A 24,909-nucleotide genomic window follows, 5' to 3' on the forward strand; every position below is an offset into this window, starting at 1 on the left:
CGCGGGGCCGGACCCAAAGTGTCAGAAATGAGGTTCAGTCATTCAGGTTGGCGAACTTTCACAGAAGGTAGTGCTCAATTCTGCAGAAGGAACGAAGCGTGGCAAAGGCTTGCTTGGCTTACTAGAAAGGCGAAAGTCGATGCAAATGCCGCTTCCGCAAAATGAAGATGTGACTTGCCATTATTTCTACGTCTCTCTTGGCCAACAGGAGTACTCTTGTTGCGCGTCTAGCCTCGTAATGCCGACAGGGAGGGCCACCATTTTCAAATTTGCTGCTGCGCTGTAGTCGAGGACTATTTGAAACATAGGAGCCGAGCATTGGCTCTTCAGCAGGAGAGATCAAGCAAGATCAAGACGCTAGAAGACAAGCATCCGCAAGGAGTCAAAAGCGTTGTTCTACTTGTGGGTCTCAACCCGAGTGAAAGACGACAAATAGTCGCCACGCTAAAAATAACCATTTACCATGCACATGCAAGTCAGGCTTGGCAGACTGGCCGTAGCGCTCACAATTCGGCCTCGGGCCCAACAGAAATCGAGCATCGAGCCTAATCCTTGTAGCGGTGCTTTTCGCTTCCTTCAACACAACCGAAAGCTACGGGTGGTCTTGTTTTTTTTTTTTTTCTTTTTCAATCATCTGAAAGGCCCTGAGGGCGACTGCCTACCATATCGTGAAATCTCATATGTGCTGGATAGGCGAAGGTTGGGATTTCTTGGCCGCACGATTGACAAACGTAAACTTGACCAGCCTCGATCTCGTCGCCAGACGATTGCCAGTCGTCGTCCTCGTTCCATTCTGCTGAGCCTTGCATTGCCTGGGGTGGCAACGGATCGGTCTCGCATTGCGCCTCGAAATTTATGCTGGAAACGTTTTCCGGCTCGGTGATTTTGAAGTCCTTCAACACCTCTTCTTGCCGCTGGAACATACGACCAATGTCTCTACCTGCACTGTCTTTGGTGTCAGCAGCTGTCTCTGCCATATTGGTGACAGCGATATTGACAAGGCTCAAGTTCCAGCCATTCCTCTCAGGATGTAACTTTCTAAACATGTTAGTCAGCGTAGTGTCAACCAGCCTGTCAGCCAACAAGGATGGTGGTTCTGTCAGACTGAAAACGAAGGTCGGCAGGGGCGCAGAGTGTGAGATGCGATTGAACGATCGCAAGCGCGTACCCTCTGGGTTGAGAGGTGGCCTTGGTCTGGTGGTTAGGCGAAGAGTGCGCGGGTGAGCTAGCCACCTTCGTCGCGTAGTGTCTGTGTCAGCCTCAGTATCGTCATCGTCTTCCATAAGATCGATATGCATGCGACGGATGAGTCTCTCTGACAGAAGGAACAGCTGGTGACGCACCTGGTCGAAATTATGCAGATATTTCATGTAAGAATCCTCTTGGCTGATCTGGGCAGGAACGCGCTTGGCTTTGCCTACCTCAGCATCATCGTAACCATGCAGTAGTGACCAGATACGGCCACCAATGCCTCGCTGCGACCCCGGACCTCCGAGTATCTGCTCAAGCTTCTCAGGATTCAGAGCAGGATGCAGACGAACATCACGAACTGTAATGTTTTCTTTGGTTCCACCATAAACAAGACCTTGATCGTGAGCAGGTTCTCTATCCAGTATGAAGGCTCGGATCTTGTGTGCTAACTTGAAACCGATACCTGGAACCTTTCCAATATCGTGGGCATCCATGAAAGCATGTATTGCTCCTTCCTTGCCATCGTCATCATACAGTGGTGGCATAAGCACTGTCTGATTCTTTGGCTTATTCGCGTTACCCACTAGCTTGGACAGTGTCTTGTTGGTTGCAATACCGACTGTTGCTGTGTAATTCTTTTGCGACTCAAGCTCGTGCCGAAGGTGTCTAGCCAAATGCGAGCCAAGTATGAGTCGTGTATGCAGTATCCGATCCTGGTCATTCAGCTCGTAACCGGCTGCTGCATGGACAGGGAAGGTAGGTCCGAAGACCTGGTGTGAGTCGTACTCGAAGCCACATGTTGGATCGTTCCTGTCCATGCAGAAAAAAGAATGCTGCAGATCGTTCAGGTTCAGCAGTTCAACATTGTAGTCAATCATGTCAGTACAATCCAGCCAAACCTCGTCAAATCCAAGTCTCTCAGCTCGGTCACTCCATATCCTTTCCCGAAGGAAATTCCACAATTCTTTCGAGGCATTGCGAAACCTTGTAAGGTCTTCTCCCAGAATGATAACAGCATCAGGACAGACTCGCTTAGCTTCAGTGATTAGTTGCAGCTTGTGGAGACCTCTTTTACGAGCTTCGTAGTTGCAGGTGACCACGATCTGCTTCTGTTGAATAGCGAGCGGTACACTTTTTAAGGCCGGATTCTCGTTTTCGACCACACTTGCGTAAAATGCATCATAATCAAAGTGAATGATTATCCTGCCATCATCTCGCTTCTGAGCACGTCCCTGCTGCATGATTTGATATCACCCATGATGGAGTTGGCACTTTCCAAATTGATGTGTCTTTAGTCTCAATGTCAGGCGATAAGTCCTGAATTGTCAAAGAAAGGAAGAGTGATGTATAAGTACAAGAAAACGGATACAGCAAAATCTTGGCATTAATTAAGTGGAGTAGAGGAATGCGACGCGTCGAAGCGCGTGGGAAGACTGTTTTCATCGAGTGCTCGTCTCGGAACGTGTCAACAAAGCAAAACCCACAAATCGAGTCTTCGTCGCATCTTTTACGTCAATAGCAACGTACCATGCAGCGATATACAACAGAAACACGATCGCATTGCAGGTGACAAGCATACTTCTGATGCGCCAGTCTCATGTCGCAAGGACATCCCTTCACTTCCCGCGCTGGCTTTTCCACCAAACTCCCTGATCGAGCTACGTCTTCTCTACACCCTCAACAGCCTCAATTCGGTCAATCTGCGCCTACGTTTCCGCGACGAGCAGAGCCATCACAAACCACGAATTACGGGAACTACTCGAATGCACCGCCTCCACCAGTATCGCAACAGCAGCAGCCGTACAACGCGACAGGGACAGGCGCGGCACCTTCAGCTTACAGACAATACCCAGAGAAAGACTCAAACGTCCTCCACGAACTCAGTGATGAGCAAAAGGCCGAGATAAACGAGGCTGTAAGCGCACCTTTTACCAAGCCACAAAAAAATGAAGAACCACCACTAACTCCTCTCCCCATAGTTCTCCCTCTTCGACGTCGACAAAGACCGCCACCTAGACTACCACGAACTCCGCGTCGCCCTCCGCGCCCTCGGCTTCACCATTTCCAAACAAGAAGCGCTCCAAATCATCCAGACAAACGGCGTCCCAAAACCGACAGCCCAGCGCCTTCCACCAAATCGCGCCCAACCAGGCCAACCTCAACCGCAATACCACGCCTCACAGCTCCTCATTCCTCAAAACGCGTTCACGCGCATCGCCGCGCAGAAGATCCACGATCGAGATCCTAGAGAGGAGGTCGAAAGGGCTTTTTACCTGTTCGATGTGGATCATAAGGAGTATATTAACCTCGAGGATTTGAGGAGGGTTACGAGGGAGTTGGGGGAGAATAGTCTCGAAGAGCAGGAGTTGCAGAATATGATTGAGGAGTTTGATTACGATGGGATAGGAGGTGTTAGTAAGGATGCTTTTTTTGGGATTTGCTTGCAATAAATAAAGTCTTGGTTGGAGGCGGAAAAAGGCCTTGAAGCGAGCGAGCGATATTTACACGACTGTTTGTGCGTGAAATGAATTGAATGATGACTACCACTTTGGTTCGCGTGTTTCGCTTGAGATTACGTGAAGGCAGAGGTTGCGATGATGCCCGAGAGTACTTTGAATTCTTTGTTACACGATCCACATCAGACGACCTATCGAGGACTCTACATTACTGACGGTTCCAACTTCCATATCGCCTCCAGTCAGCATACAAGTCTTTCCAAATCGCCCTTTGACTTTCATTCATACCAGCATTTACACCTCGCAAGACCTCGATGTCTGTTGCTTCAATCACGGCGTATAGACCTGGCATTAGCTTGTCCTTAGCTTCAAGCGCTATATATCCATCGAGCATAGCCTGACAGTATGTCTGTAGAAGATATTGAGTATGCTGCGATACTTGCCGACGGAGAATTCGTGTCTCATCAGTGAGATTGAGGTTTGTTTGGGCAATGGAAGGATCGTGGCGACGTCTGACTGTGCGTCTTGCTGTGGACGCAGATGGGTCACACAGTGTTTGCAACACGCGTGAGTAGCTCGCTGCCGACGAAGGTGGAAGTGTGAGGTTACTTGTTCGACTGCCTGGATTGAGCCATTGAGGAAGTGAGTTGAGAAAAGCCGCTTTCGTAGGGTACGTAGATGGTGTCATGTTGAGCTGATTTCGTGTTGGTGGGTAGAACAGGCACTTAAGCATGTTCTGCAAGCCAGGAACAAGCAAGTCGTATCGACCTGTAAGTCGCTTCCGGTACCGCGTCAGAAGAACGAACAGTATGGTACACAAACGATCATAGATGTGGTTCGGTCGCGGGTCGTGACTATTGCTTGTCAAGACTGCTTTGCTGGCAGATGAAGCAAGCAGTGTAATAGAGCTGAGCGTGCAATCTATGACGTTCTGATTGACGATGTCTCCATGTTGCTCATACAGCAGCTTACTAACGTCGAGTCGTAGGAGTAGAGCTGTCAGGCTGGTCTCGTTCAGTGCTGATTGAAGAATTGCCAGTTGACCTAATCCGGGTATCAAACGTGGTGTAACAGATAGTGTTTTTGAGTCCAAGCATCTGATAAATATCGCCAGTGATACGTACTGCTCAATCAATTTGCCGATGCTTATACCATTGGTGTCTTGACACATTTGAGAGACTATTCTCAGGAGTCGATCATGCATGAACTCAGGTCTGCCAGCACGATCCCTTTCCAAATTGGTTTGGACATTCGCGATCGCGGTGTCCATCTCATCAGGCGAGTCTGACATCGCGCGTAGGCTCTCAACAGAGGTGCTACTAGCACCAATTCGAGCGGGTGACGTTGTGGAATTTCCAAGGAGTTCAAGTGCACTGTTCGAAAGGTAGTCTGGAGACGGAGCTAGCGTCCCAATGTCATCGACTGAATTAGCAACTTCGTCTATACGTGCAGAAAGGTCGAGCAGTTCCCGACTATTTGCTTCAGCACACAGCCCGTCTCCACCGAGAGTCTGTAGAACATTCACGAGTTCCCATGCTACAACACATGAATTTCTGCTCGGCTCCTTGTCCAGATACCTTCGTACGATAGTTGTGGCATTTTTTTGCAGTAGCTCGGTGACCTTGGCCAGATTGTTACTGAGGTCGGTATTGTGTTTTGCTTTGTCGTGTTGTACAAGCACTTTCACGATAGATAGACACAGAAGCCCATTGTACGTCTGGAATAGCTTTCTCTTTTTGCTTGTAGAAGCCTTCTTGAGTCTTCGCTTCGCCAATTCAAGCATCTGATCAAGTACGGTATCACTTCCCTCAGTCTCAACCATAAGAGCTTGTGTAACGAAGATGGATGTAGTCTTTCGTATTAGGTTGGAAGCGACCACTAATTTTTCTGGTGTCGCTCTGCTAGTGGAACACTCGAGACTTTGGCGGTAATGTTCCCAGTATTCTGCATTAGCCACGGCTGGGTGCGCTGAGAAGATGTTGTATAAGGCATCAAGACAGTCAAGAAATCTGGCATCATCCTCCAAGTCATTGTCATTTCTCATGGTAGTCAGCAAAATTCGTGCAAGCTTTTTTGCTTCACGTTTCTTCGTGGGACGATCACAGCAGTACCGCATAGTAGAACGACGTATCGGCAGCTGCCCGACTTCGTCCTTGGTCGCTGTGTCCTGGAACATGTCCATGACGTCCAGATCTGTGCTTGCAGTCAAAGTAGCCAGGCAAGCTTCCACTAGGTCCGTCAAGCTAGTCAGGCTAGTGTCTGATGCTGAAGGGCTACAGAGCAATTTTAGCATGTTCTTCAGAAGTGGCTGCACAACTGCCTGTGAAGTCCATGCCGTTGGCATTTTTGTCCACCTCATCAGACAAGCTGAAAGCAATTTGCTGTCACTATCCATATCCTCAACTGATCCGTTCCATAGACACGTTGCATCTTTCGCCGCGGGTCCTTCTTCGATGCAGATGTGGAGGAGCATATCTAATACCGAAACCGATTCTGCGAATAACGCCTCGAATGTTGTCGCTTCACCCCGCACACAGGCAGTCATGAGCGACGAAAAGCAATAGTACAACTCGAGATACTGTGCTCGAGTTAAAAGTGCTGTCTTCATGCTTGTTTCACTGATGTGGAGGATCGGCCAGGAAAAGTCGGTATCTGACAATACTTTCGACTGGGGCAGGTCAGGATCTGCTACAAACAGCTGTTCCAGTAGCCTCCATAGCTGCCATCGCTGTCCCTGGTAGTCATTCGATGGTTTGAGAGAATCACAAACAAGCTTCAGCAGGGTACCACTATACTCGTGCAAAATTGCCTTGCCAGCAACAGAGCTAGTAAGTGGTCGAAGTGCCTGGGTAACAACCGTGACTCGGGCGAAGACTTGGTTCGTTGGGCCTGCATTATCCGGCAAAGCTTCAAGATCTGCTTTTAACCTCTCAAGCATATCCCTGTAAAGTGGAAATGGTGCGAATTGCTGGCAGACAGAACTAAAGACACTCAATAACTTTGGATCATCCCATATCTGATTCAAGGACTCCTCATCTGATAGATCCTGAGTTGTGGCTGATCGCTGATGTATCACATTTGACAATTTGGATTCCCAGAAGTGGACGAACGCTTGAAGCTGCCTCGCTTTGCCAATTGCTTGAAGAATAGGTTGCAGAACTCCGTCTATACAGAGGTCGACGTCATCGGGATGCCCTGAAGCAGCAGCCTGAAGTTTTGCACTGATCGTGTCCAGGAAATTGTCTTGCTCACTGTTTTGCGGCGGCACAAAAATAGCTGGGTTGAGTTTTACGACTTGCGCAAGCACTCTGCACTCAATGTCACCGTCCAAGATTTGGTCCCTAACGTAAGATCGCCAGACTTCAGTAGATGGCTCGATCTCTGCTGCATCTAGTGCACCAAGAAGTAAATCTTGTGACGAGGCCGAGAGTTGTCTTTCTGTCGCGTTTGTACCCGACTCCACACCATTGGTTCTGGACTTTTGCTCTGTATCAAGGCTAACTCGAACAAGGGCGTAGAATAGGGCTTCCAGCCACGGAGTCTCAGCCTTTCGTCTACTCACATCACTGCGTGGTATTATTCGACTGGCTATACCTAGTAGAACAGCACCATTGGCAGGACTGAGAACCTTGATCGCAAGACCCCAATGTTTTATGATTTCTTGGGCTAGGAGCTCTGGCTCCTTCTGTGCAGACTTGTCAGATCTGGACTTCTTGCTAGGCAGCGTCTGCTTGTAAAAAGTTTCTCTGGCTGGCAAGATGGTATGTACAGCCACTAGCCTTTCAATCGCCCGCAATAGAGCTTTAGGAAGTCTTGCAGGCGACTCTAGCAATCCCAACGCATGTGGTAAGATGTATTCGTTGAAATGTAGATGGACTTTTGGTACAGTCGATTTATTCGAGTCCTGATTACTCGAGCCCCAGAGACCAAGGCATACACCGACAGCGTCGTTTAGACCATTGGATTCAGACTCCAATACAGAAGCCAGGTCTTGATAATCGGTCACGACAAGGACCGCAAAGCTCAGTAGCTGACCCGCAGTTTGTGCCGCTAGTTCGGAAGTATCCAATGATCCTTGAAACAGAGCAGACGACCGAGTCTGCATGGTCCCATTGGCCTTCGTGAATATCTTCGTCAGCTGAACGACGACTTGGACCAGCTGCTCGACAACGTCTGCCGAATTAGAAACCGATGTGTGCATCGACATCCGCATTCTTTTGGCTGGTGGACCACTTTCTGCGTCCATTTGTCGAGCATTTTGACTGGTAGATTCTTGAATTGCTCCATGAGATACAAAGTATTGTACTTTCTTGAGACATTTGCCAAATACTTGCCAAAAATTCCTTTCGACCAGAACACCTTGTAAGATCTGAACAGGGATAGTCTCAACCAGGAAATTTAGCAAACTCCACGTTCTGCCGTCCTGTAGTATGTCGTGCTTCGAGGACTGACTCTCGATGGAGGTGGCTTGAGTGAGCTTTTTTATCAACCATCTCAATATCCATTGCTCACGGAAGCGAGAAACATCTGACTTAGAAGAAGTGCTATCAAGAACAGTGTAAGATTTCGCATGGGGTGAAGGACGGAGACCAACGATTCTTGCAGCCTCATCCAATAGTTCTATGGCTGGTGCTGGAGAATGCTCAAGGCTGGAAAGAATTTGTTCGGAATTTTGACCGGACATGTTGCAGGTATGCAAGGTCAACCTTCATCCTCGTAACTTCTCTCAAAAGCTTTGTGTGATTTGCTCGATGCACGGCAGTACCCTTGGTCGCTGTTTCCTCATAAGATGTTACTTCTGCGAGGCGTATTGTCGAGGAATTATTTTGGAAAGAAGAGATGGAGTACCTGCACTAGCTCGAACTTCGGATATGGCTTCTCCGATTGGCCGTTCATCCAGGGCAGAGCTTGAGCTTTGGCAACTGCAATTCACTCCGAAACCTGCAAAAAGTGCATCCGGACACAGACCGCGAAACCACTGGTCTTACGAACTTTGTCGACGCGATCCTCTCTCAAGTCTGTTCCTAGCTCTTAACCACCAACACCATGGCTGACAAGAACGTTTCCGATCCTCCTACAGTCGTCCCTAAAATCACAAAGCCAGTGAGCGAGTCGCTGTTGAATGAAAAGGTACGCACAACAACGTCCAAAGGAACGACGGATACCTAGCGGTCGTCGTCCAGGAGGTGCCGTAAGGCGATCAATTCTCACCTCAAGACGTCCTTCCAAGCATGCTCATGGCGTGAAAAAGGCACGTGCTGACAGATTTTCAATAGTGGGATCGAGCACTATCGAGCGCAGTGATAAGGGGAGGACTAGGCTTGTCCTTTGGCGTCATCTTCTCAGTGTTATTATTTAAGCGAAGAGCGTGGCCAGTATGGCTAGGCACAGGCTTTGGCGTTGGTAGGGCTTGGGAGGAGGCCGATGGTACGATAGTCAGGAGCAGGACGGAACCATTCAGCTAATCATCTCACAGCAAACTTTCGACGGGGTGATAGACCACCAGTACAGGATGGCCTTCGGCGCATACGCAACGAAAGATGAACACGCATTCATAGTCGACCTTAGCTATTTCTCGATCGCAGACTCAGGAGAGGCTGTACATTGTACTTGCGAAAGGCTCTTAGAAAGCACGCCATATTTACAAAAGAGGAGCAGCCTTGGAGTATGTGGTATACATTGATCACTCTAGAGCGATATACCCTACCGACTCGTCTTCTCGTGCTCGACTTCCTGGCGAATGTTGTCCAGGTCGGCCTGCCGTTTCCTGAGATGTGCCTCCAATCCTTCTATTTGGTCTCGTACAAGATTTAGATCGTCGCGCAATCGATTAAGGTCATTCCCGGCCTGGTTTCCGCCCTCTTTGTTCAAGTCAACATACTGTCTCTGCTTATATTCGAGCAGTTGTTGAGCTTCTCTCTTGACCAGTGTCCAGTTTGTTTTGCCGGTTTGTCTTGGACCATTGTTCTCCTGCTTCTGCTTCCGTCGTCGGTCTGCTGCAGCGGTCGCAGATTCGTGTTGCTGTTCAAGGTCGTGCAGCTCACGGAGCAGACGTACCTTCTCCAGCTCTTCGTCTTCAGTGACTGTGCTGAAGTCTGTTCCCTTAGGCTCGTATGCATTTCCGCCTCGTCCACCAATTCTAGATAGATAGGCATCGCCGAACTTGGCTTTTCGACCTGAAGTAGTATCTTCATCGTATTTGCTCGGCTTGTTCCGCATGCTGTCCAGTTGGTAGTCGATCTGGTTTTGTTCAAAGCTGGACCGCAGACTGGCAGGCACAGTTCGAGGTATCCTGTAGCCTTCATGTCTGTAGTTGAGAATGTGTAAGAAAGCTAGGGAAGCGTCCTTCCCTATCGTACTTCGTCCGCTCGTGTTGATCAAGTTCCATGCCGACCGAATATCTGTATCTGGCACATCGAGACTCGAGTATAGATTGTGCAAGCTCTCGAAGCTGATCTCGCCCCGTCTATCCTTATTGGCAGAGTATATCTCCTCGTATTTCCTCTTGTCCCCAGGCTTCATATACCAGTCGAATCCATCTTTGAGTCCTGCGTCCTCCTCGTCATCTTCTATCCTCTCAAATCTGTCTGCGCCAGTTCTCACCGCGCGATTTGCTGCAACGAGATGAGCTTTGCTCTCTGGAACTAACCATTCCGGAAGCTGCGGAGGTACGTCCTGGTATTCGCCATTCACTAAGTCGAAAATCAAGCGCATTGCGACGCAAAACTCCTCAAAGTCCAGCTCTCCGTCGCCGTCCACGTCTGATAAGTCCCATACTCTTTCGAGCTGATCGTCTCGGAGCTGTGAGTTTCGAAGTACAGATGCTGCTGCTACGCTTGAGAGGCGTGAGGATTGTGTTGCTGGTTGCGGTACGAGGGAGGAGAAGATTTCCCAGTATCTATCTATCTCCCACTTTTCTATCCTCTTAGCCATACTTGCGAATAGTTGACTGAAATAGTGGTTGATTAAGCTAGATCGACGCAGATAATGGCTGGCTATTGCATGTGTAGAACAGGAATCTAGTTGGTTTTAGAGGTACCAATGCGCAATCTCGGGAGGACACCAGTCAATAGAATACTCAGTTATATGAAGTCAAGGTATCGAGCACCACGGGTGACAGCATACTACTAATGTGCTGGGGGCGGCCTAAGTGCCTGAGCCTAGCTTGCCTCAAGGGTGAGGTTCAGCGAATCCATGAATCCTTGTCCGGATTTATACCTGCATTGGGCCTGATGTCGGCACCTTGTTCACAAAACATCCCACCGCCTTCACTCCTAAGCGTCTTACTATTGCTTCAATATTCTATCGTATAATATTGGTTTTTGCAGTGAAAGTGAGGACAGTGTAAACCTAACATTGACTTACCTCTCGGTCACATACGCCTCATTCCACAATGTCGCAAGATCTAAGCACTTTGATCTGTTCTGTCGTGGTTACCGCGCTAACCAGGCGATCAACACATTGAGAGATATACAAGACTCTTCGGTCCAAGAACAGGATATACACTGAGTTTCGTTAGAGAATCAAATGAAAAGATTATGGTTTGCTTGAGCCTCAAGTCGTATAACGTTGGTAAGCATGAACCAATGGACAAAGCAAGAAGGTAAGGGGATTCAATTGGTAATAGTAAGCGTCCACTGCGTTGCAGTACAGTCTCCTTAAAAGACAAATAGATCATGACCAGATGAAAATTCTCAGAAGTTCTCTGCAGACTCGTGTGCTTCAGGCAAAGTGAATGGCTGACTGCAGTCATATGGTCCTCAGTGCTGGACCTAATGGTCCAGTATCTGCAGCTATGGCGCCTTAATCGTATACCTCGAAGCGATCTCTTAAGGAGAGGGGTAACCAACGCGAATCGTTCTGAAGACCAGGATACATGATCCACAGCTTGAGGATCAATCGGGTTTTGTTGTCCCCTAAAACTCCTTATGCGCCCATGAATGACAACAGCAGTGGTGTCATCTGCCAGTCACTAGATCATTCTCCCAGGACTCAGAGACGGACTTTGTTGTTGATTGGAACACCTGTACGTTTTTCGAGAGTGAGAAAGGCCGTGGTGGACGTTTACATGTCAAGACAGCACTCGCAACACTTTAGGACCATCAGCGATATCGACAACAGCATGATCCATTAGAACTTACGTCTGCACAACACTCGCAGCCCTCCTCGGCTACAAAGCAGCAGCATAGCGCTGCAAGACTAGGAAGTGTCAGTATAGTGCCAGGACTGAGAAAATCCCGTGTTTACCATGCGCCAAGGCAACCTCTATCTTTCTTCTGTTTTACGATGACTGGCTGCTGCTGAGGCTGCTGATACATCATCTGACCTTGAGGAGGACCATAGTATTGACCTTGTGGAGGACCATACTGTCCTGGTGGTGGTCCGTAGCTGCGAAACAATCAGCGTTCGCTCGCTTCAAAGTCGCAAAGTGGAGCTAACCTCTGTTGAGGATATTGAGGACCACTCTGTTGATAGTAACCTTGAGCCGACATTGTGTATTAATTAAATGTTTGATGTAAGGATATAGTAGATGCGACGCGAAGGTATTTGGTGTAGGACGTACAGAGTGGTTGGGGTGAGATGGAAATGATGACAGGGAAGGAGCGCGAAGAAGTCTTAAGCTGCCGAGACCTGAGCTTAATCGAAATAAGCCTGTGGCCTCGTCACCTAGGGCTGAATTTAGACAAGGGTTTGTTCTCGACTCCAGCACGTGCCGCCACTGCAGCGACACTGTGCGGAGTAAAGGTTCTTCACTGCATCTGTGTGGACGAATCTGCTTTGTCTTCGTATTTGATGTAGCGGCAATAGCGCAACGAATCGTGTTGAGCAAATCAGAAAGGTCTTTGCCATGGTCTTTTCAGCTTCGTTGTTTCGACAGCAGTACAAATATTGAGAAGTGACCATTGCTCGCCCTGCTCTCCAGCATTAGAGTTGCCAAAGAGTCACATGGTCATGCATCTCACAAAATCGTTGTATTGAATTTGAGGCTGGGAGAACAACCTCAGCCACAGGCTATTCGAAGGTTTCGTTAGTCTATATCTCCGCCTCGGCCGCGCGTTCCTGCGCAAAATCATTTTCCCGTTTCGTCCACAACGATCCCGTGTCGCTCAACAATCTTGTCCCTTTGCACCAGCGTTGGTGACAACCATTCGCAATACGAATACACTGCTACATCTCAGCCCATGCGGTGGCACGTGGAGATTCAACTATACCACGAGCTCATATCAAATACCGAGAATCTGTGCCTGCAGCCGCTTTAATCCACCATAGTGCTAATCCCCTACTTAAACACCTTCTCAAAGCACGATCGAACCAGCCGTTATGGCGCATCACTCGCTGTGTCCATTGGTGTCCGGACTCAACTCGTCAAGAGGCCGCTAGATGCCACAAGCATGCATCGTCCTTCTCTGCCAACGCCTGCCAGTTTGTGTGTCGTGCTCACGCCTTCTCGCATCATACCTCAATTGTTGGTTATCAGTATCGTCATAAGAGAATCTCCGCCACCGTCCCTGTACTGGACTATACGGTGAGGACTCATGGCTGTCCGAAAGAGGCTCTTTTGTGGTATGGTCAAGTATCAACTCGTTTGGATAGCCGCGTGTCAAGATGTGATCAGCTGCCTCGAAGACGATAATTCCTGGACCAAGAGGAGGTGACTCTGTTATTGCATTATGTCCTAGATAAGCGTAGAACGCCGGATCTTGCATGGCCTTCTTGTCGATGTTTGGAAGGTGATCTTCCAATTGTCTGTTCAGAGCCTGACTTTTCCAGGTTCGCCATGAATATATAAGACCTTTCACAATAACCAGAACGAAGATCAGAATCACCCAGAAGTAGGCTGAGCTACCAAAACGATGTATGTGCCCCGTGATCGTGCTACCACTCGATACCCTCATCATGACTTCACCTCTTCTGAGAATACCCATGGTGCTTTGATCTGCGTCCAAGAATTCTGTTAGTAAATTGGGTTGATAGAGCAGTCTAGCTCAACATGACTCCCTTTAGATTCTATATATCAGCAAGGATAATTGTTTTCTGCTATCGTGCCTACCTGTTCGTGTGTCAACCCATCGCATGACCGAATGAGGTATTATTGATGTGTGCTATACGAAGAAAACATGAAATTGACATAGTCATGAACATCAAGTACGAGAAAGGAGCAAGGTTCACCAGCCAGCCCACAGATATGAAACGTTCGTTTCCGGACTTTGACAAACCCATCGCTGGTATGGTTGGTGAAAATGGCTTAATTGCACGTCGGCTAGAAGTAATGGAAGGAGGGTTTACAGCTGGCATGAGGTACGCCATTGATTTTGCAGTGGTATCAGCCTGCTCGTGGCCGAAGAAGGTTCTGCATGATCACTTTTCCAAGCAGGAACCTGGTGGAATTCGTATTCTACTCGAGGAGTGTAGGCAGGGTCAAAACGAAACTATTGTAGTCAAAGAACACCTAAATCCCGATGTCAGCTTGCTTTGAACGTCGCCTCCGACTGTTCACGAAGTATTATTGATAGTAGATCGACATCAAAGAGCTTGTCCCGTGCTTTTAGGTCAAATGTGTTTGATTTGAATAGGTTTGAGGGTAGAGGAGGAAGTTTGTTAGGTGCCTTTCAGCTGGGATGGTTAACGCCAAAGGAAGTGGCTCCACATTAGCGGCCATACTTTCTTCTTCAGATTCGTATTTCTGCGTCTAGTTCTGTCCGTTCAGCTGCCACAATTCCGGGACGGATGTGTGCACGCTTGTGCGGACTCCATATTCTCAAGAGCAGGCAAGAATGAGCCAGCCACAAATGTATGTCGTTGTCGGTTTTTGCCCATCAGGTAAGGGCTACTATCGCTCTATACGCGTTTAACGGCGTCTCCGGTTGTGACTACACATATCCTGAACTTTAATTTGCTACAAAGTCCCATATACCTCTATTTTTCAACCTATCACGCCAGCCCAGAGCAACACTCCAGCCCCTGCGTGTAATCCATTCATTGCAGTGTCATAACGACCATCAGGCGAGATGTCCTCTTTCAGTCATGAATCGTAATGTGTTTCCTCATAAAATGTACAAAAAGAATAGCTGAAAATCTTCAGTCTTGACATCAAACACGGCCATGGCGGACGACTTCAGCGTAGATGTCCTCGGGCAAGTCGCGCACAATGAGCAAGGTCCCCTTGATGATCTCCTCTGCATTGAGGTTGGGGAAACTTCTCAACAGTTTTCCAGGGCTCGGACTTTCCAAGAGCTTGTCCTTCATCATCATGATCTGAGCTACAATGCAGAGAACATTTAGGTGAGTGCCGAATGCGAACAGAAAGTCCCATAGTTTGAGGACCTCAGGCAGAGGTGGTGTGCATGCGCATAGTGTCAAGACCGGTGCGAAAGCATAGATCTTGGCTGGAAGTGAGTTCGATAATAGGAACTGTGACAGTTTAGGAGAGATGGTAGCCAGAATCTTGTCAATGAGTTCCAGCCCAGCATGCACGCCAGACATGGTCGATGTTACATAAGTCGGAATATGCTCACTTAACAGGCAGGTAAGTAGAGCATAAGCTTGCGCTTCAGATCTGGCTGCGTACAGAAATGGTGCAGAAAGCACGTTCATGCCTTGGATGTAAGTGGACTGAATGACAGGCGATTCGGATGGGATAGCTTTCTGCGAGTCAAGTATGCGCCATGCCGTTGCGTTGAGCACCCTGGTCAAGCTTGCATCACTGACCCGTCTCTTGAAGAGTGCATCTGTTGCTAATGTACGAAACACGTCGTTGGCAATCTTTTCGTGGGCTGGCGATCGGCCTCGATGGATTTGGGTCAGATAGTTGTCGGTCGGCAGAGGTCCAAGATTGAGAAGCGTCAACCATAGATATATTCGGTAGTCTGACATTCCTTCTTTGGTTGCTTGTACGCCAGACATCAGGATGGAGTGCCGCAACAGACCCAGTGACGCTGCAGGCTTTGTTCCTGGTGCAGGTCCATCCCTCAAGGTCACTTCCAAACTCGATTTTCGTGCATGTCCATTGCTGGGTTGTAAGATGGTCTGGAGAGGTTTTCTTTGCAGTCGAGTACGTTCGAAAGGGACTGGCGCATCGCTACTAGCTCGCGTTCGTGTAGGCAATGAATCCGTCGTCTTCGCTTGAGGCAGCAGTTGATCACGAGCGGGTCGAACACTCGAAGTGTTCTTCAAGCTGGTCTGGTACGAATTTCGAGCAGCGCTGGACAATTGCTGATGCGACCGCAATCGTCGTATGTTCTTGTCTGGTGAGGCATTCATGTTGTCGGTTACGAAATCACACTAAATACCACTGGCTGCTTTGCGACAAGGCGTCGGCAGCAAGACGAACGCACAGTTCTTCGTAGCCTCGCACATGCGATGATACCCAGCCTCTTTCGGGATTACATGCCCACCTTGACGCGCCTGAGACGCGTCGGACAGGGAACTACCCGTGTAAACCTTGTTAGGCCAGTGAGACCGCTGACCTCTGTCGGTTTATTAGAACAATGCTGAACGTACTATCGTCCTCTTCAAGAAGCCAGACGATCTCACGCACTGTGTGAGCTTTCACGGCATTGTATGATGCATTGATTGAGTGCATTTGAGGTCTCTTCGCATTGCTAGCCACTGAGGCGCTGAAAGCAATGCCCACACTCCGAACTCGCCAGTCCCGCATCAAGCTCTAAATTAATTGCTGCCATTCGTCACAATATCCACACCAGGATTCAACCAGATATGCATCGAATTTGTCGTTAATGGTCGAATATCGACAAAGATGTCATGCTAACAGCTGTCAAAACGACTGACCACCGCCTTTTGCTCTCAAAGGAAGTCAAACACGATTCACTAGTTCACCACTGCACAATGAATGTGACCTGCAGGACTTGCTGGCAGTATTATTCGAACAGCGTCCATGGCCGCCTTGTCAGAAACTTCACCACTTTTGCAGCAAACGTCCACAGTCAAATCTTACGATCATGACTCGCATGAGCCTGGCACACCAGGTGCGGAGGTTACCTTAGTAGGGGCCCCGAAAACATCATGGAGGAGGGAGACGACGCTGCTCGCTCGATATTCTGCTCCGCTCGTCGTCACCTATGTCCTACAGTACGTCTCTACGGGACAGCCCAGCGTTGGTCTTTTATGTTGAAGTGCTATTGCAGATACTCGTACACGTTCGTCACAGTGCTGGTTGCCGGTAGGTTGGGGACAAGTCAATTGGCAGCAGCTTCACTGGCTACGATGACTTCCAACATCACGGGTCTTGCCATCTACGAGGGGCTTGCAACAAGTCTGGACACTTTGACCTCGCAGGCTTTTGGTGCAGGTAAGAAACAACTGGTTGGGCTACATGTTCAGCGCATGATAGCATTGTCCTTGCTTATGACCATCCCCATCGGTGCTATATGGATCTTTTCGCCCTGGATCTTGGCCCCGATCATTCCACAGAAAGACGTGGCTTATCTGGCCGGCGACTTTCTGCGCTTTTTCCTCATCGGTGCACCAGGTTACGGTGTTTTTGAAGCAATCAAGAGGTTTACACAGGCACAAGGTGACTTTGTTGCCCCTTTGATTACTGCCTTGATTTGCGCGCCTCTAAATCTTTTCTGGAACTGGTTACTAGTGTTTGTAAGTATTGCTCGATGTGTATCAACTCTCACTGGGACTGACTATACAAGCGACTAGAGCTTGGTTTCAGGGGTGCAGGTATTGCCTACTCGATCACACTACTGTCTCAGCCTGTTGTCTTCCTCGCGTACATCTATTTCTTCGCAGCAGATGCCCTGCAATGCTGGCCTGGGCTTGACGTGAAACGAGCAACCGAAAATTGGGGACCAATGATTAGGCTGGCAATTCCAGGTGTGCTCATGGTTTTGTCTGAGTGGATGTACGTGCCTGCACACCATTCATATCGTCACTAATGTGTACAGTGCTTTCGATATCCTTACCTTGAGCACAAGCTATCTGGGCGAAGACTTCCTAGCCGCTCAGTCGGTCCTGATGACCGTTGCAGTAATGATGTACCATATTCCCTTTCCAATCTCTATCGCAGGCTCGACGAGGTTCGGCAATCTCATCGGGCTTAGTGACTTGGACTCAGCTCGGATTGCTTTCAATACGTACTACACCATATTTCTGGGCATTGGCGTCTTCGACATTGTTCTATTGACCTCACTAAGGCATGTCATCGCACGTGTCTTCACAGACGAAGAGTCCGTGCGTTTGATCATCATCGAAGTTTTACCCATAGTGGCTGCAGCTCAATTGTTCGATGCTATGTGCGCATTGTCGAATGGTCTGACACGAGGCCTGGGACGCCAAAGGATTGCGGGTTGGACCAACTTGGGTGTTTACTATCTCTTTGGTGTCCCACTATCCCTGTTGCTGACTTTCGGGCCACCGAGGATGGACTTGGTCGGCCTATGGATAGGTCCATTAATTGGACTTGGAATGACATCGAGCATTCTGTGCGTCTACATGAAGTATGCTGACTGGGACAAAGCCGTCGAGGAGGCAAGAGGGCGGGAAGAATAGTGTTCTTTTATAGTAGGATATGTAGGATGTGCAGGCAGTGTATCAAGTGGAACCAAGTAGTCAAATCGGTATACACCGGAATATGGTTTGATAGGTTGATCAAGCTTGCACTTAGAATGGCTTCTTGATTGTGACCAATAGACAAAAGTGTCAGCAGTTCTCTTCAAATATTTTTGTGCATTGCAGATCTCATTCAATTACACGTCGCGGACTCGACGGCGTTTCAAACATTGCTACTCAAGTCTGGAGTCCGGCCTGTTTCAAGTACACAAACTAATCTGATATCACAAACAAAGATCAAGATCCACTCTGTACGGTCATGCAGGCAAGAGCCACAGGCATGATTGCACCTGGAGCAAACTAGATATATTCATTCATCCTTACTCACGACAAGACCTGTTCCGCTATCTGCACGATCAATCAAGATGCAATACGAACAATTGCCGTCGTAACCGTAGATATCCTTGACTGATAACAAGGACATTCTGGAAGTGTAGCCAAGTGCTAGTAGCGCTGAACAATTTAGCTTTGGCACGGAATTCCGTCCGCATTTGAATATCGAGACTGACGAGCCGCAGGTAACCGATATCCAACTACGTATCGCTTCTGATGTGTTTGTGAAGAAGCAGGCAGTAATGAAACAAATGAGGCACTTTCGTGGGGCACTTCTTGTAGATACAAACGGAATGTACATGTTTGCAGGTCTTACCATCTTGCCCCGTGCACACACTTTTCAGCATCATTCTTCCCCATCTCTCTCTACCACCTTCCTTCGTCTCACGTCCTCTTTGCGCTTCCAACATGAGTGAGCAGGTTCACCTAGCAGAGTACCTCTTCGTCAGACTCAAGCAGCTTGGGGTCGATTCCATCCATGGCGTTCCTGGCGACTACAACTTACAGGCCTTAGATTACATCGAGCCCGCAGGTATCAATTGGGTCGGCAACGCCAGCGAGCTTACTGCAGGATATGCAGCAGATGGCTATGGACGCATCAAAGGCGTATCTGCGTTGATTACAGCATTTGGTGTGGGCGAGTTATCAGCGATCAATGCCATCGGCGGCGCATATGCAGAAATGTCACCTGTCGTTCATGTTGTTGGGACACCACCAACGGCAGCACAGAATGCAGGAGTAGTTCTACACCACTCTCTAGGAGATGGAAATTTCCGGATTTTCGCAGACATGTATGCTAAGGTTACAGTGGCTCAAGCAAACTTGACGGACGCCTCAACAGCAACTTCCATGATCGACCGAACGCTACGAGAATGTGTTCTACAAAGCAGACCTGTTTACATTGAGCTGCCGACGAACATGGTGTCTACTAAAGTCTCTGCAAGGCCTCTTCAACGTCCTCTCGATCTGTCGATACCTCACAACGACGAAGGCTTCGAAGACGCTGAAGTCGAGCTAATACTAGCTAAAATCTACGCCTCTAAACAACCCTTCATCATCGTCGATGGTTTTACTGCAGCACTCGATATCACGAAAGAAGCAGATGAATTGGTTAGAATAACAGGCTTTCCAACTTCGACAACGAGTTTTGGCAAAGGCATCGTCAATGAGACATATTCGAATTTCCATGGCATTTATGCTGGTGAAGCAGGAAAGCAGGTATATCGACCCTGGGTAGAGTCTTGCGACCTGATCCTCCGAATTGGCCCTCTAGCCTCAGACGTAAACACGTACGGCTTTACAACTCTACCGAATCCCAAGAAGACGATTTCATTCCATCGTAACACCGTGGAGATTGGCGATTCCAACAGCTTTAACAACGTTCACGTAAAGCCACTCCTCCGTAAGATCCTCAACCGACTAGACAAGTCCAATCTACCTCAATATGATCCATACCCCGACCTAGGCGACCCAGCAGAACAGCTTAGACTCCTTCCACCCACCAAACCTGATGGAATAATTGACCAAGAGACCTTCTGGCAACGCATCTCGACCTTCTTCCGCTGCGGCGACATCATTCTCACAGAAACAGGTACCCCCTCCATAGGCGGCCGTGACTTCGTCCTCCCTCCCCAAACCACCCTCATCAATTCCGGCATATGGCTCTCAATCGGCTACATGGCAGGCGCAGCTCAAGGCGCAGCCCTCGCACATCGCGACATCGTGCACTCAATCAGCAAACTCTCCTCCACCACCATCGACGCCAACAGCAGCGCCGTCATAGCTGCCAACCCACCAACAAGCCGATCTTCCCAACAAACCTTCAGTAAGCGAACCATCCTCTTCATCGGCGACGGGTCCCTCCAAATGACCGTCCAAGCAATCAGCGACATCATCCGCAACAAACTCGCCCTCACCATCTTCGTCATCAACAACGACGGCTACACGATCGAGCGATGGATCCACGGCATGAAAGCAAAGTACAACGACATCCAGCCCTGGCGATATCTCCTCGCTCCAGCCTTCTTCGGCGCAGACATGGATTCTGCCGATTATCCTATCGTTACACATCGAGCAGAAGTATGGGGACAACTATGGGATTTGCTAGAGAAGAAAGAGGTCCAGGAATGTAAAGGTTTGACGATTATCGAGGTCATGATGCAGCGTGAAGATGCGCCTGATGCTCTGAAGAAATTGGTTGCGAATGCGGCTCGGCGAAATAGTGGGATTAAGCAGGAGTTGGCGAATGGTCATGGTACGAGTGAGAAGGCCATCTCGGCGGCTGGTTAGGGACTGCCGCTTTGATGGTCTTGATGCTCGATCCGGAAATTCTTATAGACTGTATAATTTTTCATGAATAATGGTTGTCGGCGTTTCGGGGTTAAGCAAGCTGGCAGAGTCGAGTTGAATTTATCACGAAACGAATAAAATTGCAACGATTTTGCGCGAAAATGCGAACTACCATTTTCGACCCTACGTTATCAGAACGATAGAACTCAATTTTCGCCGTGCATGAGACTTACTGTTGTATTTCGTACAAACAGCCGTAGAGTAATAGTGTCATCATATTCGATACAATCTATATGTAGCTTCTCACACGGGATTTGAAAGTACATTGTCTAAAGTCTAATCACGAAACCATCAGCACCAACCTCCTTTGCACCATCCCAAGCCTCAAACTCCTCCTTCTGCCTCAGCACTTGCCACCTTGTGGTCTCCTTCACACTCCTCCACTTATCCTCTTTGCGCAAGGTATTCTTCAACTTAACTGGTCTCATGTGCATGCTCTTTGATATTGCTAGCAAAGAATCTAGTGTATCACTGCGTTCAGCGTGCGTCTGAAGTTTGGCGTTGGTCTTCGTCTTCGATGGTTTGAGGTGGCGAGGGTCCAGCCATGCTTGGTTGGCAGCTGTGAATTTAACCTCCGACACTGGAATACTAAGCTCGCGATTCTCCCATTTGAGATGACGGATGCTGGCTTGAAGTGTGGCTATTTCGGCTAGAAGAGTCTGATTGTGGATGGACAGATAGTTGCTGGTGGCAGGGTCGAGCGATCGAGCACTAGGTGGCGCGGATGTACCTTTAGCAACGTTCTCTGCAGGCTGTGCTTGCAACTTCGCAAGTTCTTCCTTGTCTTTCTGGGTTTGTTCTTGTAACGCTATGAGTTCACTTCTCGAGTTCGAGAGCTCAGCTTCGAGTTCAGCCAACTCTGTCTTGAGCTTCTCGGATTCTTCCTTGAGTGCTTTGTCATGTACCTCTCTTGCCTTGTTTTCTCGGACACGCTTCTCTGCCAGCTCTGCTCGGATAGCCGTCTCCTCGATAGTCCGTTCCCTGTCCGCTAGGATAGCGGACAGTTCCTGATTCTTACGATGTGATTGAGTAAGCTCTTCATGCACATCGGTGGAGATGAGTCGTTGGGCCTTAATTTCTTTAGCACGAAGTACCCATGGTGCTGGTCCTGGCTCAAATGAAAGTGCCTTCGCAACGTCGTTTGTCCTGTTCAATAAATGTTCAGTTTGCTCATGCAAAGTCTTCAAGTCATCTAGTATTGTGGAGAGCATATCATTGTCATCGTGGGTGAAGGTGTTTGATAGGGCAGTATAGGATAAGTCGTCTTCGTCCTCGACCTGATTAAGGTATGCAAGGACAACTTGAGACAACTGTCGTAGGTTGTTGTTGATTCCTGATGCTTCATGCTCAATATCAGCAAAGAGCGGCCAAGCAGTCTCATCCAGACAAATATGCTTCAGCCTCATCTTTTCGAGCTCGCCGACAAGTCTGTTAGCAACGGTCCTTATCGTCCTTGCCAATCTGCTGATCCGATCAAACTTCCGATCAAGGTCAATAGATTCTGGATCTTCGTCATTGGGATCGCCAAGTCTCAATCTGATAATTTTTGCTAGCCAGTCAGATATCGAGGCTGCCACCTCGACGTAGCTGGAAACCATTCGTGACTCAGCAAGTAAATGCATAGCCTCCGTTTCTGGACTTGAAACAAGCAGCTTGTCCGCTAGATCACTCAGGATACTCTCCATACGTTTTAGGTTATCTGGACCATCTGCACCCAGCTCATCGTTCTTCAGCGATTCGAGCCAATTGGTGACAGCTCGTTCCACCGGCTCAACCTCTTGTCCTGCGTTGCTAAAAGCTGCAAATTCGTCAGACGAGCATACCGACATGAACCTTTCGAAACGATCAGCTGTCATATGGATAGACTGCATGGATTCGACAATTCTATGACCCAGCAGAATCTCCTCGCCAGACATTACACTGGCCCTGTCACGCAATTTTTCCCCGAGCATATTTGCAACTATACCAGCTTTAGTTCTCAATTGTGAGAACGTAAGCATTGCTAAAATCGGATTTCTCAGAGTGTCAAAACTGTCTGGCAGGAATAGAGATAGAATATCGACGTGTGATTTTGATGATAATGCTTGGGCTTTAACTAGCTCGAGCTCAATAGCTTTTGTAGTAGATTTCGAGGCACTGTTTTGCAGACGCACATTCAACTCCATTATGGCCTTAGACCTCGAATTCATCTCCTGAGCCTGAGCAGCTGAAATCTCTCGTGTTCGTCGCGCGTCGTCAATATCGCTTTGCAAGCCTTGCGTGATGGTCCGAAACTTGCTCAGCGTAAATTCCAGATCTTCGATAGCCTGATCTCTGTCATTGACTTGACGAGTTCGCTCGTTGACCTCGGCCTCTTGTTCGTCAATCTTAGAGAGCAGTCCCTTTTCTGTGTCTAGGTAGAACTTCTCCAGATCCTCGTTCGTTTGAGCCAGCTCCTCTAATTCAGAAAGGGTGACCCGTAAGTCTTCTATCTGTGCTAGATGTCGATCTCTTTCCTGCATCATGGTTGAAATGACTTCTTCCTGGTTTTCTGCTGCTTCAAGTTGTTCTCTTAGGTGTTCGTTGGTGTCCTGTACACGTTGTAGCTGTTCAGCCGTCTCGACGTACTTGGCCGCATCTTCCTCAGTTTCATTCAACGTCTCCTGTAGGTGATGAATCTCTTCCTTGTAATCTGCTTCTATCTCATTCTTGTGATCGCGCAGCATGAGCAAAGCAGCTTTCAATCGATCGCGCTCACGCTCAAGATGAAGCCATCCAGATCCAGCCTTTTCTTCCTCGGTCATGGTGGAAGCCAGCTCCTTATTCTCTTCTCTCAAGATCTCTGCCTCAAGCTCCGACTCCTCTAGTTTCGCCCTTAAGGACTTCAACTCCTCTTCTAGGGCATCTGCCTTCTCCTCCGCCGTCTCTTTGTCTAAAGTGGCCATTTCGAGCATACTTTCCAACTCAGCAGATCCTTCGGGCTCTGCTTCTTTCGCTCGCTCAAGCTCCTGAGCTCGAAGCAGTGCAGCCTGTTTGTCCTGGTTCACCTCCTTGACCTTCGTGGATAGTCCTTGAATTATGGTCTTCATGCGGTCATTCTCGCTCTTCAGAGTCTCAACCTGCTTGATTGTATCACGATCTTCCATTCTCTTCTTCTCCATGGCTCGTAACTTCACTTTAAGCTGTTCAATTTCTCGAGAAGCCTGCAGAGCCACCATGCTAGATTGTCCGGTAGAGGTTCGGGTCGATGCAGATGGCACTGCTGGCTCGTTCCTGGGAGGCGGCGCCATAGGTGTTGCTTCAGGAACATGGCTTCCATTGTCTTCCTCGTGTTGCTGGTCGCCTTCGCTCTCATGCCCATCTGTGTTATCCTCCTCTCCAGTCCCAGATTCTTCTTGTGGTATATCATTCAGGATCTGCTTCTCAGGTGACAAGACTCGTGGTGTACCTGGAACACTCGATCGACCGGCTCTCGACGGAATGGACTCTCGGAGGATAACTTGAGATGATGGTCGTGAAGCAGTCAATTTTTGCACAGGTGCAACATTAGATATAGATTGCCGGATGGACGAGGGTCTCGAAGCTGGCACATTGCTGGTCCTTCTTGAAGCGACAGTTGCTGGGGCTGTCCTCGAGACAGACGGGCTAGGGGCTATAGTAGATACACGCTTCGCTGTGGGCTTTGTCGCTGCGGTTGGCACTACCACGTCTTTCTTCACAAAGACGCCATGATTGGGCGAACATTGGAAGTAGCGGCGACCTTTTGCACTGCCATCGTTCTTGCCTGTGGCCTCTGGTAGTTCGATACCGCAGTATGTGCCCGCGGGACCACCTTCGATCGGACCGATATATCGTAGGATGCCATGGTAAGGATCTTTACCAGTGGATTTTACATGTTGGCCAATCTTCAGGGCTGGAGTTGTCATATTCGTTTCCGTAGCGCGAACGGGAAGAAGTTTATCATTGTGAATGATCAACGAGGTTGGTGTGGGGATTACTGTCGAGATTTGTTAAAGACCTGGGA

The 24,909-nt window shown here is 48.7% G+C and overlaps 8 protein-coding genes across 8 annotated transcripts; 3 read left to right on the plus strand and 5 right to left on the minus strand.

Moving 5' to 3' along the window:
• Positions 1-626: 626 nt before the first annotated feature.
• LTR64_001086 (uncharacterized protein) lies at positions 627-2,432 on the minus strand (the record flags this gene model as incomplete). Its single annotated transcript, XM_064895467.1, has 1 exon — positions 627-2,432. The coding sequence occupies one exon, from the start codon at positions 2,430-2,432 to the stop codon at positions 627-629; it is 1,806 nt and encodes a 601-aa protein (XP_064758154.1).
• Positions 2,433-2,788: 356 nt separating this feature from the next.
• Positions 2,789-3,641, plus strand: CDC31 (Calcium-binding component of the spindle pole body (SPB) half-bridge; the record flags this gene model as incomplete). The annotated part of the gene is made up of 2 exons (XM_064895468.1): positions 2,789-3,106; positions 3,171-3,641. The coding sequence occupies 2 exons, from the start codon at positions 2,789-2,791 to the stop codon at positions 3,639-3,641; spliced, it is 789 nt and encodes a 262-aa protein (XP_064758155.1).
• A 214-nt stretch (positions 3,642-3,855) lies between these two features.
• LTR64_001088 (uncharacterized protein) lies at positions 3,856-8,331 on the minus strand (the record flags this gene model as incomplete). Its single annotated transcript, XM_064895469.1, has 1 exon — positions 3,856-8,331. The coding sequence occupies one exon, from the start codon at positions 8,329-8,331 to the stop codon at positions 3,856-3,858; it is 4,476 nt and encodes a 1,491-aa protein (XP_064758156.1).
• Positions 8,332-9,350: 1,019 nt separating this feature from the next.
• On the minus strand, positions 9,351-10,580 carry END3 (endocytosis defective-related protein; the record flags this gene model as incomplete). Its single annotated transcript, XM_064895470.1, has 1 exon — positions 9,351-10,580. The coding sequence occupies one exon, from the start codon at positions 10,578-10,580 to the stop codon at positions 9,351-9,353; it is 1,230 nt and encodes a 409-aa protein (XP_064758157.1).
• Positions 10,581-14,738: 4,158 nt separating this feature from the next.
• cdc16 lies at positions 14,739-15,908 on the minus strand (the record flags this gene model as incomplete). The annotated part of the gene is made up of 1 exon (XM_064895471.1): positions 14,739-15,908. One exon carries the CDS (start codon positions 15,906-15,908, stop codon positions 14,739-14,741), a length of 1,170 nt encoding a protein of 389 aa, XP_064758158.1.
• Positions 15,909-16,871: 963 nt separating this feature from the next.
• On the plus strand, positions 16,872-18,164 carry LTR64_001091 (uncharacterized protein; the record flags this gene model as incomplete). Its single annotated transcript, XM_064895472.1, has 3 exons — positions 16,872-17,258; positions 17,309-17,517; positions 17,561-18,164. The coding sequence occupies 3 exons, from the start codon at positions 16,872-16,874 to the stop codon at positions 18,162-18,164; spliced, it is 1,200 nt and encodes a 399-aa protein (XP_064758159.1).
• An 801-nt stretch (positions 18,165-18,965) lies between these two features.
• LTR64_001092 (uncharacterized protein) lies at positions 18,966-20,846 on the plus strand (the record flags this gene model as incomplete). Its single annotated transcript, XM_064895473.1, has 1 exon — positions 18,966-20,846. One exon carries the CDS (start codon positions 18,966-18,968, stop codon positions 20,844-20,846), a length of 1,881 nt encoding a protein of 626 aa, XP_064758160.1.
• Positions 20,847-21,175: 329 nt separating this feature from the next.
• Positions 21,176-24,811, minus strand: LTR64_001093 (uncharacterized protein; the record flags this gene model as incomplete). The annotated part of the gene is made up of 1 exon (XM_064895474.1): positions 21,176-24,811. One exon carries the CDS (start codon positions 24,809-24,811, stop codon positions 21,176-21,178), a length of 3,636 nt encoding a protein of 1,211 aa, XP_064758161.1.
• Between the last annotated feature and the right edge of the window lie 98 nt (positions 24,812-24,909).

This window comes from Lithohypha guttulata, assembly GCF_036872675.1.
Source record: "Lithohypha guttulata strain CCFEE 5908 chromosome Unknown scaffold_1, whole genome shotgun sequence".
NCBI classification, from domain to species: Eukaryota; Fungi; Ascomycota; class Eurotiomycetes; order Chaetothyriales; family Trichomeriaceae; genus Lithohypha; species Lithohypha guttulata.